At 38.4% G+C, this 12,900-nt stretch overlaps 1 protein-coding gene across 1 annotated transcript; it reads right to left on the bottom strand.

Moving 5' to 3' along the window:
• Positions 1 to 6,231: 6,231 nt before the first annotated feature.
• Positions 6,232 to 12,837, bottom strand: CRIPT (CXXC repeat containing interactor of PDZ3 domain). Its single transcript, XM_026846000.1, has 4 exons — positions 12,615 to 12,837; positions 12,150 to 12,204; positions 11,368 to 11,471; positions 6,232 to 8,172 (listed from the first exon to the last, which is right to left on the bottom strand). Exons 1-4 carry the CDS (start codon positions 12,694 to 12,696, stop codon positions 8,108 to 8,110), a joined length of 306 nt encoding a protein of 101 aa, XP_026701801.1. The 5' UTR covers positions 12,697 to 12,837; the 3' UTR covers positions 6,232 to 8,107.
• Between the last annotated feature and the right edge of the window lie 63 nt (positions 12,838 to 12,900).

The raw sequence follows: 12,900 nt of genomic DNA on the forward strand, positions 1-12,900 counted from the left end.
TATGTATTACAGTAAATCAGTACTGCACTATCAGCCTGTTTCGATATATGGAAAATGCTCAGTCACCAGTTAACAGGCTGCCTCATTCCTCCTGTGAAGGTAATTTATTTATCACTAGCTGGAAATCCCAGCTCAGAAGTCCTGCTTGCCACGTTTGAAGGGAATACAGAACAAACAAGTTAACACAATGCTGTTTCTTAAGATCTCTGGGATCAAACAATCCAGATGCTTATGCATAGTAAAAAGATCAGCTGCTATTGTATCGCTACCTACCTGCTGGTGGCAAGCCGAATTTTTATTGAAGCTTTATTGGAAATAAACCCGCAGTTAACAGTAAATCAGATAGAACAAGTGGCATATTTTAATATACCATCACTAATATGACACATTTTGTACCTTATTTATACCACGCAGTACCTTATTACGTGGCTTGATGTGAGAACCTGTTCTCAATGAAACCAGTTCAATGCGAATTAGGTCCCTAACTACCTTTAAATATTTGCACCTCTGAACCACACTATGAGCAATACTTGGAGAAAAAGATACTGTGCTACATCAAGAAGAGTGACAAAATCTGACTGTTAATCTGAATTTAAATTAAAATTTGATCTTCTATAGATAGTTGCATTTTTTTTCCTATCAGATGTTTGATTTATTTTTTTACCTGTTCCTTTTTCAGCATTCATAGTTTTACTAATTTTATAAATATAACATTTTCACATGCAAATGTGCTTTGAGATATAGCTGTGTTCTGCAGTGCAACTGTAATCCTGCTGACCTATCCTCTTGAGAAAACATTGTCCTACAACAACCTGGATATGCCTTAATCTTTGGCAGAATTGGAATAATATATCATAACTCATAAGTGTTCAAATAAGAACAAGTTAAACTTGTAGTTTTATGTATGAAATGTTCAATAAATATCACATTTCCTGCCTAAATTTAATCAACACTGGAAGCTGAACAATTATACAGAGGAAGAGTTTACACAGATAAAACTGTACAGCCCAAAGTATTAAGTACTGGGGGTGAAACGTATGTACATACGCACACATAAAATGTTACTGACAACTGTTTGAAGGGACCTTGAGGGGAAAAAATCCCCCACAAAAACTATGCACTATTTTCTGAATTAACTAATGCCTTCATTAAAGGGGTTCTTGTGTGAAACTCTTGTCTTAGTCTGCCCTGGTCACACAGGTATCAAAAGTATTACATACACAAAAGACACAAGCTATCTCCTAGCAATCTACTTATGACAGTTATTTTAAATGAGTTCTAACCCCAACCTGACACCAACTTCCTTGGCAGCCTTGGACAAATGCACTGAATGGTTCTTATTTGTCTATGACAGAAGTGTGCATTTGTACTCCATGCACTTTTTCTGTTGCTAGTACTAAAATTTCCTCCTTCAGGCTAAGCATTGATTTTTCATCACGAATACACAGGCAGGAACAAAGACAGAGCATATGACACTTTATGGTAAAGCAGTCTATAAAATTACATTACACAGCTAGCATGTGACAGGTGCACTTGTCAAAACCTGGCTAACATATATACTCCCCTCCAAACAATCTTCATGACCTTGCCATATATAATCTTATATCGTAAAGAATTTGAAACTTTTAATTACTTGCTTAAATAAATTTAACCTTTAAAAAAACCTGTCATTTTGTACCCAGTTGTTTCTGAGAAAAAACCCCAATCTTCAGAAATATTTTACAGAATAAAAAGGTAGAGATTGCAAGCTACTTTATATCCTTAATATTTGCATGATCGTTAGTTTTAAATTTAGATAAGGTAGGTAATTTTTAAAGTTTTCTCATTTATAACAAATGTATGTGACAGTCTTTAAAAGCTGAGGTTTTTTCTTCATGCACTACAGTACCTGGTTGCCTATTTTTTTCCTCAGTGCAACTATCAATGCTGTACTTACTCGAAGTTCAGCAATAACATAGGCTTGTATGTTAGCCAGGTGCAGAGAGGTAGTTATAATAGGAAATCTGGAAAAAACAGAAAGATATGGGGGTGTTATCAGCAAAATCTTAAGAAATTAACTGCTTTTGCTATTCTCTACAGCATTTTCCTAGAAGCTTCAAAGATTCACTCACACAGTTCACTATCTGTAATGTTTTAGAATCTGCTACAGACATTAAATATAACAGTTTGACTCCTAAAGTCTGAATTCTGCTACCCTTGCTAGCAGACGCTTTTTTTCTTAGCTACCACCAGGATAGGCACATGGAGTCTCTCTGCCTGGAGCGTCCACAACAACTCTGCAGGATGCCACACGGAGCACGTGAACGATGTTGCCTTCTTCCTCTTCGCTGCAGCCCTACCAAATCTGTGTAAATCCATATTGATCTACTTACATGTCCACTATTCCTAACCTAGGCTGGGAAATGCACCAGTTTGGTAAGTTTCTGAATTTAGATTTTGCATATTCTGATGAGATCAGCAGCAATTAATCTTATTAATATTTCATTATCCAAACAAGGATCCATTTTAAGATTGGAGCGACTAATCTCTCAAGCACTCCTTCAGGCTCTCTTTGAATTCAGGCTGACAGCACTGCATACACAAAATATGCCTGACCTTTTGAAGACTTCTGTGAAACTCTAATAAGTAGGGACTACCTCAAAACAAAACAAATGTGAAAATCAGTAGAATAACTCTTCCCTTATATCACTTTTGCTTACTTCCCATCCTTTAGGAAACAATGATTTTGGAAGCCTTTCATCACTGAAATGTTCTGCCATCACTTTTTCAAAAGCCTTCCATAAAAAGACAGATTTAAGACAGTGGAGTAAAGTCTTTGCTTAATCCAATTAGCATTTAAATATTTTAATCAATAAAAGATGGCAATTGGACTGGGCTAGATGCCAGATCCCTGAGAGCCATGCCTTTCATCACACAGTCTCAGTTGCACTAATGTGTTACTGAACAGTAGTAAACATACCAGAACAGTAAAAGTACATGACACAGTCTGGGAGCTCTATAAACTTAAAATCTTTACCTTCTATGGCAGCAAAAGGAGTAAGAGAAAATTAACAGCAAGGAATGATTTCCTGAAGACTGGATGGATAACGATGTATTTAAGATGCCTGTGATGAGACCCATTAGCCAGTAGAATACTGCAACTGTGAGTTCTGTGTGTTTGCATGTGACCTAAAACAGTTAAAAATACTGATATTTAATTGTCATTACTATGATGAGGCAGGAAAAAAAAATCAACATTTATTTTCCCAATACTACTTGGCAGACGAGCATATAGTAAGTGCATTTGCTGGAAGTGCTTACAGTTAATGAACGCTAACATTGCTAAATTCAGTCTGCATCTTCCAGTGCAGAGAGACAGGAAGGAGGGATTAGTTTCTAGAGTTTTTCCGCTAGAAAGCCAATCTGAAAATGTCTGCTTAATTAGGTAGTTACCTGGCCATCAGTTCAGTGGTACCTGAAAAATCTACTTGCTATTTATTGCAAATGAATGGCAGCAAAGCGAAAGAGTAAGTCAGAATTATCTTCGTGAACCACGTAAGAAAGCAATCTTTACCAGCAATACCTACATGGAGAACACTCCACTCAGCTCTTCCTTCAGTTTCTTGGCAAGATTTCAAACAGATTCTTCCAGGTCCCTTCAACACACCTGTTCCCATTGCCCTTAAGTGGGTGAAGGAAGCACTCACTGTCAACAGAGAGCTCACGTTTTCTGCAGACATTAGCCAGACACGATGAACACATGCATACCTCATGCAAGTTCTGCAAAGGGAGCCATGGCCCCCACCCGTAAAAGCTGATGCAAAATCAGCTTCTGATGAATTTCAGATGACAAATTCTTCCATAAAAGCACAAGTCTGGGAAGAAGACAAACAGTTCAACACCAACTGGTCTTCACATGAGGCACATTTATAATCCTTACTAAGGAAACATTTGGCTCTGTTATTCATAAGGGCTGCCATCATGCCTTATCAGATTGTCCAACCAGTTCTGCTAATTGGGAGAGCAAAACTATTTTTGCCTAATAGGAAACCTCAGCTGTGATTGGCAAGGTGTCCATTCTCTCATGATATTCACAGTGAATCGTCCTGTCACCAGCAGTTTTGCACCCTGCCACATTTTTTTCTAAACCAGGATCTGGTAAGATACTATAAGCAAGAGAGATACCTGTAAGCTCCATGCTGAACCCATGCTCACAGAGTAAATAGTCTATTAGGCAACTGGTAAATCAGTGACTGGGCAGAAACATCCCAAATGACAGTCCTGGATTCTCCAAGAGCCAAAGCAAATGACAGAAAAGGGTCCATCTTTAGGCTGTATATACTTACAGGAGATCAGGAAGCCCAGTTTCAATCCAGGTGAAACAATGACTTGTCCAAGGGAGTTTTTAAAGACTTTATTAGCCCCAGCATCTTATTCTCAGCATAGAGGCCCTATCACAAACCAAGTTTTGCCACACCAAATGTGAAGAGCCACAGCTCCTGCTCTTGTCTAACTGTCTTTTGATGAATAATGAATCTGCCATGCTGGCGATTCTTTCTGTGGCTGGGAAACTTACAGCTTTGTATTAGGAAAATACAGCAACATGGTTCATTGAATTACACTGTGCAGCTGCTTAATTCAGTCTATTGGCATTTGATTTTTGCACATACCTCTTATCTCCACTGAAAATACAAAGGCAATCACTCATTCATGCTCAGAATTCAAGACAGTGAGATTGGCAGAGGGTCCTGACCTCAGTGTCTCTGAGTAGAGCGATGCTCAGCTAGTACAGAACTCTAGTGTGTAACCTCAGGCACTGTGGAGAGATGGGCTGATGATAGCAGTGATACCAGAACAAGCATGTAGGTGCAAGACTTACAATCTGAAACCTGTGTATCTCTTGTTTTGATAAATATGAGATTTTGGTGCAAGTCCAGGCCATTCTCAAGAAAAATGCAAAGTGGTCAGTAACATCCCAGTATAAAAAACAATGTCTTTCTTGCTATCCTTCTGATAATGAAGGAACATAATAAACCCAAGAGGGAGAAAAACCTGCCACATTTCTACAGGTAAACAATTAAAACAGTCCTAATGGCTTGGGACAGTATTGCCAAATGACTATCCCCGATGGTCCTTTCTTCAGCTTTTGCAGCATAAAGAACAGGGTTTAAAATAACACAAAAGAAACATCACAGTAACAAATGGTAAGGATGGGGAAGAATGTGAGAACACCCTGACACAACAAGAACCCTTCAACAGTTCCTGTTCAATTTTCATCTGACCGGCTGCTACAGACAACTAACATTTTCATAGCTAGTCTGTTCTTTTCTCTCTATAATCTCCATCAAAATGTTACACTCAGTAACAGCTCTAGCCATAGAACACACAGAAACAGCAAGGACAGTATAGGAATTCAGCAGTGCTAAGGAAAACTCTAATCCTACTAAATTTGGCAGCACAAATCTCTTACATAACCTGTGATTTAGAGGACAGTCTGATCATCTGGAAACATTAATATGTTCCTCGCAGTACATTAAACAAAAACGGCAACTTTCGATTACAGATTTTCTTTTGTTTTTCACTGCATAATGTCTCAGGAAAGGTGTTCCACGTACACAGGATATTTTTAGTATAATCAAAAATGCTTTTATATGACCGTTCAGTTGTATTGAAAGTGTATGTATGTTTAAAAGCTAACTTTAGGTGCTTCTTTGACAAGACTAGCTTGAACTGTGGTGCACCTCAGAGGTGCAGGAGAGGGCCCGTGATCTAAGTTTAAAGCAATAGGTCTCCAAAACAATGCTTGGAAAATGGGCTTTTCTGAAAGTTGACAGTTACATTGACAAATTTTACAGATCTCAGGAACTGAACCTCTCACAAACCTAAGAAGGTTTGAGAGCCACAGATGGAACGTCCCCAGCCTGTACAAACCACTAGAATAAACCAGTTTGTACTGACTACTAACAAAACAAAACAAAACCTAAGCCAAAACCTGTCCTCCTTTTCCAACCAAAATGCATTCTAACATGCAAAAGCAGCTGCCCAGAAATAGGATACAGGTGCATAAAAGCTCTATTCACAAAATAATTATGAACAAAGATCATATTGTTTAAATCCCTGTTGCTCTTAAATCAGTTACAAAATAAGAGTTCATTCAGCGCCAATATTTACAGACTGTAATAAACATTCAATTCATAACATGTATTCAACAATTACAAACAGTAATGCTTTTGAAATAAAGATACTGGCAAGTTTTAGGAAGACCAGAAAAGAAGTTTATTCACAGAATAGCAAAAATCAACCAGTCATAGAACACACCCCTAAAGGGTGAAGAGTTCAGCAAATAACAGAAAACCTGCCACCCGAAATTGCCACACACTCTACTGAAAGCACTTTAAGCCAACTACAGACATTTTCTTTTCATCCATCCAAAGGATGTGCCATAGAGATGTAGACTAAAATTAGAATTCCTTGATGTGTTTGGAAACATACTTAGCAGGCTGCCAGCTATCACCAGCTAGCTGATCCACATACCTCCATTCAATTGTTAAGGTAGGTAAAGCTTTTCAAATTAATAGCAGCAGCATTCCTCTCTTCTTTTGGGGGACCTAGCTCATTCCACTATCCCGACAAAACTTCTTAGCAGATATAAAATGATGAAAATAATTACTGTTTTAGCAACTGCAGGATGTCAACATTTGGAACATGAAACTTTGGTGACAAATGCTCAATAATGGATAATTAAGGGTGACAGGAAATGTCAGGCAATCCCCCTTAGTGGGCTACTTAGAGCACAACCACAGGCAGGAGCTAAGAGTAAAAAGAATAACTATATAATATCCCCAGTATTCTTTATTTTCTGCCACTAACAAAGAAAGAACAGCTATTTTTCAGTCTCCATTATTCATGTAGTTGTCTCAGTAATAGGTATGAGAACAAAAGGAAACCTAAACAGAGTATCTATTCATAGGGAAACTCCCACTGATGGTTTTCCTGTTACAGTTGAAGGAAAGTTGCAAAAGCATAAGTGATTGCCTAGAGGAGGCTGCTGGGAGGAGTAAACACTTAAATAGGTCTAGTTAAAACCCCACCATGAATTAAGAGTACCATTTTTTCTCCTTAAAATGAATGCACAGTGAACACTTACTGCTCTCCATAACAGAAATTGCTTTGTTACGTAGAAAAAAAGGACAAAAGAAATGCAGAGCCACACTCACTCAGTCTCTTGTGTTCAGAGACTCACTTAAAGTCTTACATCAAACCAGTGCTGGAAGGCAGGCAGCCTGTTTTGATCTTTCAAATTTGACATGTATATAAGCAATTACATCATAGAATTCAAGAGCCTGTTTCAAACCAAGTATTTAAAAGCAAGACTAACTTAGAAAATGACGAGACTGAGACTTGGCATTAGAAATTGATGCTCATTATTTTATTGCCTTGGGCCACCAGATGCCATATGTAAAGCATCCTTAGAGGCTAACAAGGGAATACCTAATCAGTCTTACTGCTAAAGTAAGAACTGGCAGAGTAACACACTAGATTTCAGTAAATTTAACAATTCGTGATTTAAGCAACACTACTGTAGGCAGAAACAAAATTCAACAGGACAATTGCATTAAAATCTGAAGAGCAATAGTTAGTGGGGACGATGTAATAGTCTGGATTGAGAGTAATAAATACCTATGAGCATAGAACTAATGAAGACAATACCGAAGACAATACTTTAATGAGGTGATATAAGCTCATAATTTATTCATCTATAAAATATTACTATCAGACAAGCAGAAGACTCGAGCTACAGCAAAAGAATAAGTGTTAATCTCAAAGATCTGTGTTACGATGGTAACATAGTTTCAACCTATCCACTTAGGATCTTCTCAATCACTTTTAACTGTATCCATTGCTGCAAACCATTACCTTTAAACATCAGTTAACATTAGTGACAAAACAACAAAAAAATCAAATATTATGTACATTCCTAGACAAACAATCAGGGTCTTTTCCCTTTCATCTCATTCAAAGTACACATGTTATATTCCAGAAAATAATATTCACAAATTATTTTAGAGAAAAGTTACTGTACAAAGACACAGAAGTTAAAAGTTCATAAAAAGACTAGTCAGTACAATTAGACAGAAGTTTGCTTGTAGTTCTTCGTATCCAAGACCTTCTTGCCACACATTGAGCAGATGCCTATAAGCACACAAAAGGTGGTTAATTATTAAAATAATTTAAGTTCTTAATCAAAAACATAGTTGCTATGTTTTTGTAAAGGCAGTTTTCAAAAAATTGTTTAAATGAGCTCTCACTGGCAATCTATCTGTGCATTTTCTCACCAGATGTTGCAAATTCAGAATAATATGACTTCTAATACAAGTTAGTATTCATAGCATATGTGTAACACTGCCACTAAAAAAATAGTAAGCTCTATTTTGAGAGCATTATGATTCACAGCACTGCCTGAAGCCTCTGTAATTTGCTGGAATACTGGAAGAGAGCCAGGAAAGGCTCCCATCTGGCAAACAGGTAAAAATGGTGCATTATTAAACTTTCTAAGTCCTGTAACCAAACCAAGGCCCATGTCCTGGTTTTGGCCAGGATAGAGTTTCCATGGGCGAGAAGGGAGCACAGCTAGAGGGCCAGGCCAGATCAGTCACTGGAGTATTACATATCATGTGACCTTATGTTCAACTCAGTATATAAAGGAGACTGGTGCTCTCTCATTTCCTCTGGTCAGCCCGGCGGGATTTTTCATGCTGTCGGGATTGCTGCTGGGGGCAAACTGCATACTGGTCGCTGAGCGGTGAGCAACCACACTGTGTATTACCTGCTTGGACTTACTGTTGTTTTGTTACTTTCACTAAACTGTTTTTTTTATTCAACCTACGAATTCTCCCTTTTTTTGGTCCCTCCCCTATTTTACTGGGGAGGGGTGAAAAAGTAAGTGGCCGGCTGTCTGGTGACTAGCTACCAGCCACGTTCAAACCATGACAGCCCAATATGGACAGAAAGTAGCTAGGCTAAAAAAATACAGTCACCAACAAACTGACTGCTAAATGTAAGATTAACAGGTGCGGAGCTTCAGACCATTGAGAAAGTTGAGAAGAACAGGTTTCATAGAATTAAGCTATTTATAGAGTAGTAGAAGTGAGAAACAATGGACACAAAGAATACTTGAATGTTGAAGATAATCACCGATTTCCCAAAGGACTTTAACCTAAACCCAAAGAGTGGCAAGTCAGAAGACTAGAGCAGCAGGTACACAAGTTTGGCAAGGGCAGAAGCAGGGGCTGTCTCAATGTTTCCCCTCTTCTTCTAAAGCAGAAAGATGCTAAATCTTTTGCCTGGCAGGGCCACATCTCATTTTACAAGACCATTCATTAGCAGACAAAAAAAAAAATGTCAAGTGGCAACTACTCCTGTTAACTCTTTCCAAATCATGTGACTGGACACCTATCTAGGAGTCCATTAGGAAAGGGAACAGCAGGGAACATGTCACATGATTTATTTTGGAGGGCAAAATCCAGCCCACAGGCTGTTCACTTCAGGTCTAAACTGAGGATTAATTAACTTCAGATTGCCTCTCAATGTCAGAGATGTTCCAACAGTTGAAGCACTAAGCCATATGATTGCATTTGCTTCAAGAAACGTGCCACAGTCTTTGGTCAGAACCAGAAGCTAAAGCACTTAAAATTCTGAATTTTATGAAGAAAACAGATTCAACCTGAAAGGATACACAAACAGACAAAGATGAAACCCTGAAGCCCACCCAAACCAGCCATAAATTTAAGAACGAGAACAAGGTTCTAACATAGAGGGTTCAGGCAGACATCTGGTGAGCATCTAGCAACTAGAAAAGGCAACCCTCCTACAGGAGGCTGCTAAACCACTGACTCAGTGCACATTTATCGAAGAATTAAAAGTCATTTCATAAACAAAACTTACTACTGATTAGCTGTAGCTCTACATCTAGCAAGCGGTTCACCCCATGTCTGTGTGCTATATGGATTCCTCTGTATTAATAATGTGAGTTTCATGTTGGTTTTTTCCCCCTCCAGGAATTACAACTTTGAGCCCTTTTGCTTACCTGCTAAAAATCACAAGACTAATACAAGTTTTATATCCTTAATGCTCTCCATCAAATTTGCTTGAAGTTGATTTTTTTTTCCCCCCTCAGGAACTTTTAAACCGTTTTTAACAATCCTGAAGACTTATTATGAATATGGGAGATAGAAAGCTTCCAGTTATAAGCAGAATTTCCATGCAGTCATTCATACATAACTCATAAGTACAGAAAGATTTTCTATACTATGTACTGCACAGTGCAATATCTTGCTTTCTACACATGATGATTATATTATTCTTTTTCATTTTTCTGTTTCATCTTAAGCCAGGTTTGACTTACAATGCATTAAGCATGTTCACAACAGGACCGGAGACTCTTTCTAGAGGAATAAATCTTTAAATGGCTATATTAAGCCACTAAATGCATAAGAATACATGCAGGCACAAAGACAACCACGAGCATGATTTGCCTTCAGAGATACTTTCTTAATTGCTTTTATAACTTATTTTTTTCTTTGCCTTTCATTCCTCAGATATTCTACTTTTGTTAAGCTAGCCTATTGCTTTACCAGGATCAGAAGCTGGATTTTATGTTGTTTTGTGGGGTTTTTTTGGGGGGTAGATGTTTTGGTTTTTTGGGTTTTTTTTTTTGAGGCCACTATTTAGAGTTTTAGATTTAGCTATTACAGAAAGGGGAGAGGGGAGAAGGGAGCAGATGAAAGATTGCAATGACCAATTGAGTTTTACAAAAATCTCATTTTTCTCATTTTTGATCACCAAGAAAAATCAAGCTTGCTAGGTGACAGTTTTCTATGTAACTGCCAAGACTGAGCTTACAGTTATTCTTTCAGTTCTACTGCTTATATATCAGAAGCATTCTAAAAGAAGAATCACAGAATCACCAAGGTTGGAAATGATCTCTAGCAGTCTCTAGTCCTGCCCCTGACCAGTTCAAAACACGGACAACCTGGATGACGCTGGCTCAGGGCTTTTCAAGTCAAGCTCTGAATACCTCTCACAGAGATTCCACAACCTCTGTGGGTCCCTGTTGTTATATATGAACACCCTCATGGTGAAAATTGTTTTCCTTATATGTAATTAGTATTTTCCAATTCTAACTTGTGTGCATTGTCTCTTATTCTGTTACTGTGCACCTCAGAAGAGTCTGATTCCACCTTCTCTATGCCCTCCTATTAGTAGCTGAAGATAGCAATTAAATCTCATCTTAGCCTTCTCTTTGTAGGGTGAAACAAAATTCAAGAGTTCCGCTTGCTCTCCAATTTCAAACTAAATTGGGGAAATTTGGTACTCGGTGAAACTCACCTTTTTTATAGGCACATCCTTGACAATAGTGAGACCCTGGCTGATGGACAGAACTCTTACAAATCCGACATATGGCAAATTTGTTCTTTCCATAAGGATCAAACCTGGGAAAAAGGAAAGCATTTTATTTATACACCTTGAAGTATTTCCTCTACCTCATCCTAAAAAGTCAAAGCCAGAGGGCCCAGACAGAAACTCCAGCAAAAACTAGAATTTAAAAAAGGGACACACGAGGATTACTTCTAATAGGCTGCACAGTATTTACAGAAAAGCTTCCACTTTCCCCATTAAGAGAGATTTCATGCATTACGGACAAAAACTTAACAAAAGCAGAACGAAAAATGTATATTTTTATTGAGATACTAGACTATTTTTGAACTTAAACACCTTCCAGCAGGGCCTTGCCCCCTTGCATTACAGAACATCCCCCAGGCATTAAGGAAACTTTCAAGATATTGTACCCGCAGCCTTAGCACAGAAAATAAGCCTTTCCAGCTCCTCTCCTAACAAAAGCATCAAACCCTTACAATTTCCATGAGAACTGCAGTAAAATAGTTGCCCACGCTCTATGATTCAGCAGAATGTACCCATGAAATATGTATGGACATACTTTTACCAACTAATCAAATGTCATAATCCCTACAATTTTTTTTTTATTTTTTTTTTTTTAAAAAAAAAGGTGTATTTTGGGCAAGTTTTGAACACCTACCCAGATATGCAGGAAACAGGCCTCAGTTACAGCAAACACTTTTTTTTAGCCAAAATCAGTATTAAATACTAACCTTGCCTTCTTTGAGGTCAATGCCTTGTTTTCATTTAACTTGCGACCACCACTTTCTACAAAAAAGAATAAAACCATAAACCAACAAATTATCCGGTTCCAAGTGTACTTTAAAAAGCTTGGTTTAACAGCTTTTACTTACACACGTGCAAATGCAGCCAGAAAGAGAAGTAAACCATATGACACAGCATTAAAGCCTAAGGGCAGCAGAATACTTTATACTGTGCTGTTTGCTTATCATCGTTCCATACAAGGAGAAAAAAACACAGACATCTCAATACTGAAAAGCTTGGGGTAAACAAATTCCCAATGCATTAAATCATCATAGCAAGGGAACTACAGGACTTAAAAATTAACCCGACTAACTGTGACAGATTTTAGCCTTAAGATTGTAAGATAGCTCAGGTGCCCAACTGGCTTTAAGATACCTGAAGAACAAGTGTTAAACAAACCTCCCCAAGATTACCTGTTGTGTTTCTTGCACCATCTTTCCACGTATCGGGAGTGATCACCGTACCGAGCTTCTTCTCACCTACGTAACGAAACATTACAAAGGACAAAAATTACAACTACGTTAATACTCACAACCAGCGCTGCCAGGAGGATAACGACAGCTGAGACAGACGCTCCCACACCCATCGCCGACAGCCCGCCCTGTGCAGCCCGGGCCCGGCAGCTGCTGCTCTGCTCAGGGGACGCCCGAGGGCAGAGCCCAGCGGCCCCGGGGCCCTCTGCCCGATGTGAGATACACA

This window comes from Athene cunicularia (genome assembly GCF_003259725.1).
Source record: "Athene cunicularia isolate RWA chromosome 3 unlocalized genomic scaffold, athCun1 chr3_part1, whole genome shotgun sequence".
In the NCBI taxonomy this organism is placed as follows: domain Eukaryota; kingdom Metazoa; phylum Chordata; class Aves; order Strigiformes; family Strigidae; genus Athene; species Athene cunicularia.

Coding starts and splice junctions, on each gene's coding strand:
- CRIPT (XM_026846000.1), bottom strand. CDS start 12,696: ATGTTTCGTTACGTAGGTGAGAAGAAGCTCGGTACGGTGATCACTCCC. Junction 11,472..12,149: donor TTGACCTCAAAGAAGGCAAG/GTTAGTATTTAA, acceptor CCTTTTTCCCAG/GTTTGATCCTTATGGAAAGA. Junction 8,173..11,367: donor AGGATGTGCCTATAAAAAAG/GTGAGTTTCACC, acceptor GTGTGCTTATAG/GCATCTGCTCAATGTGTGGC.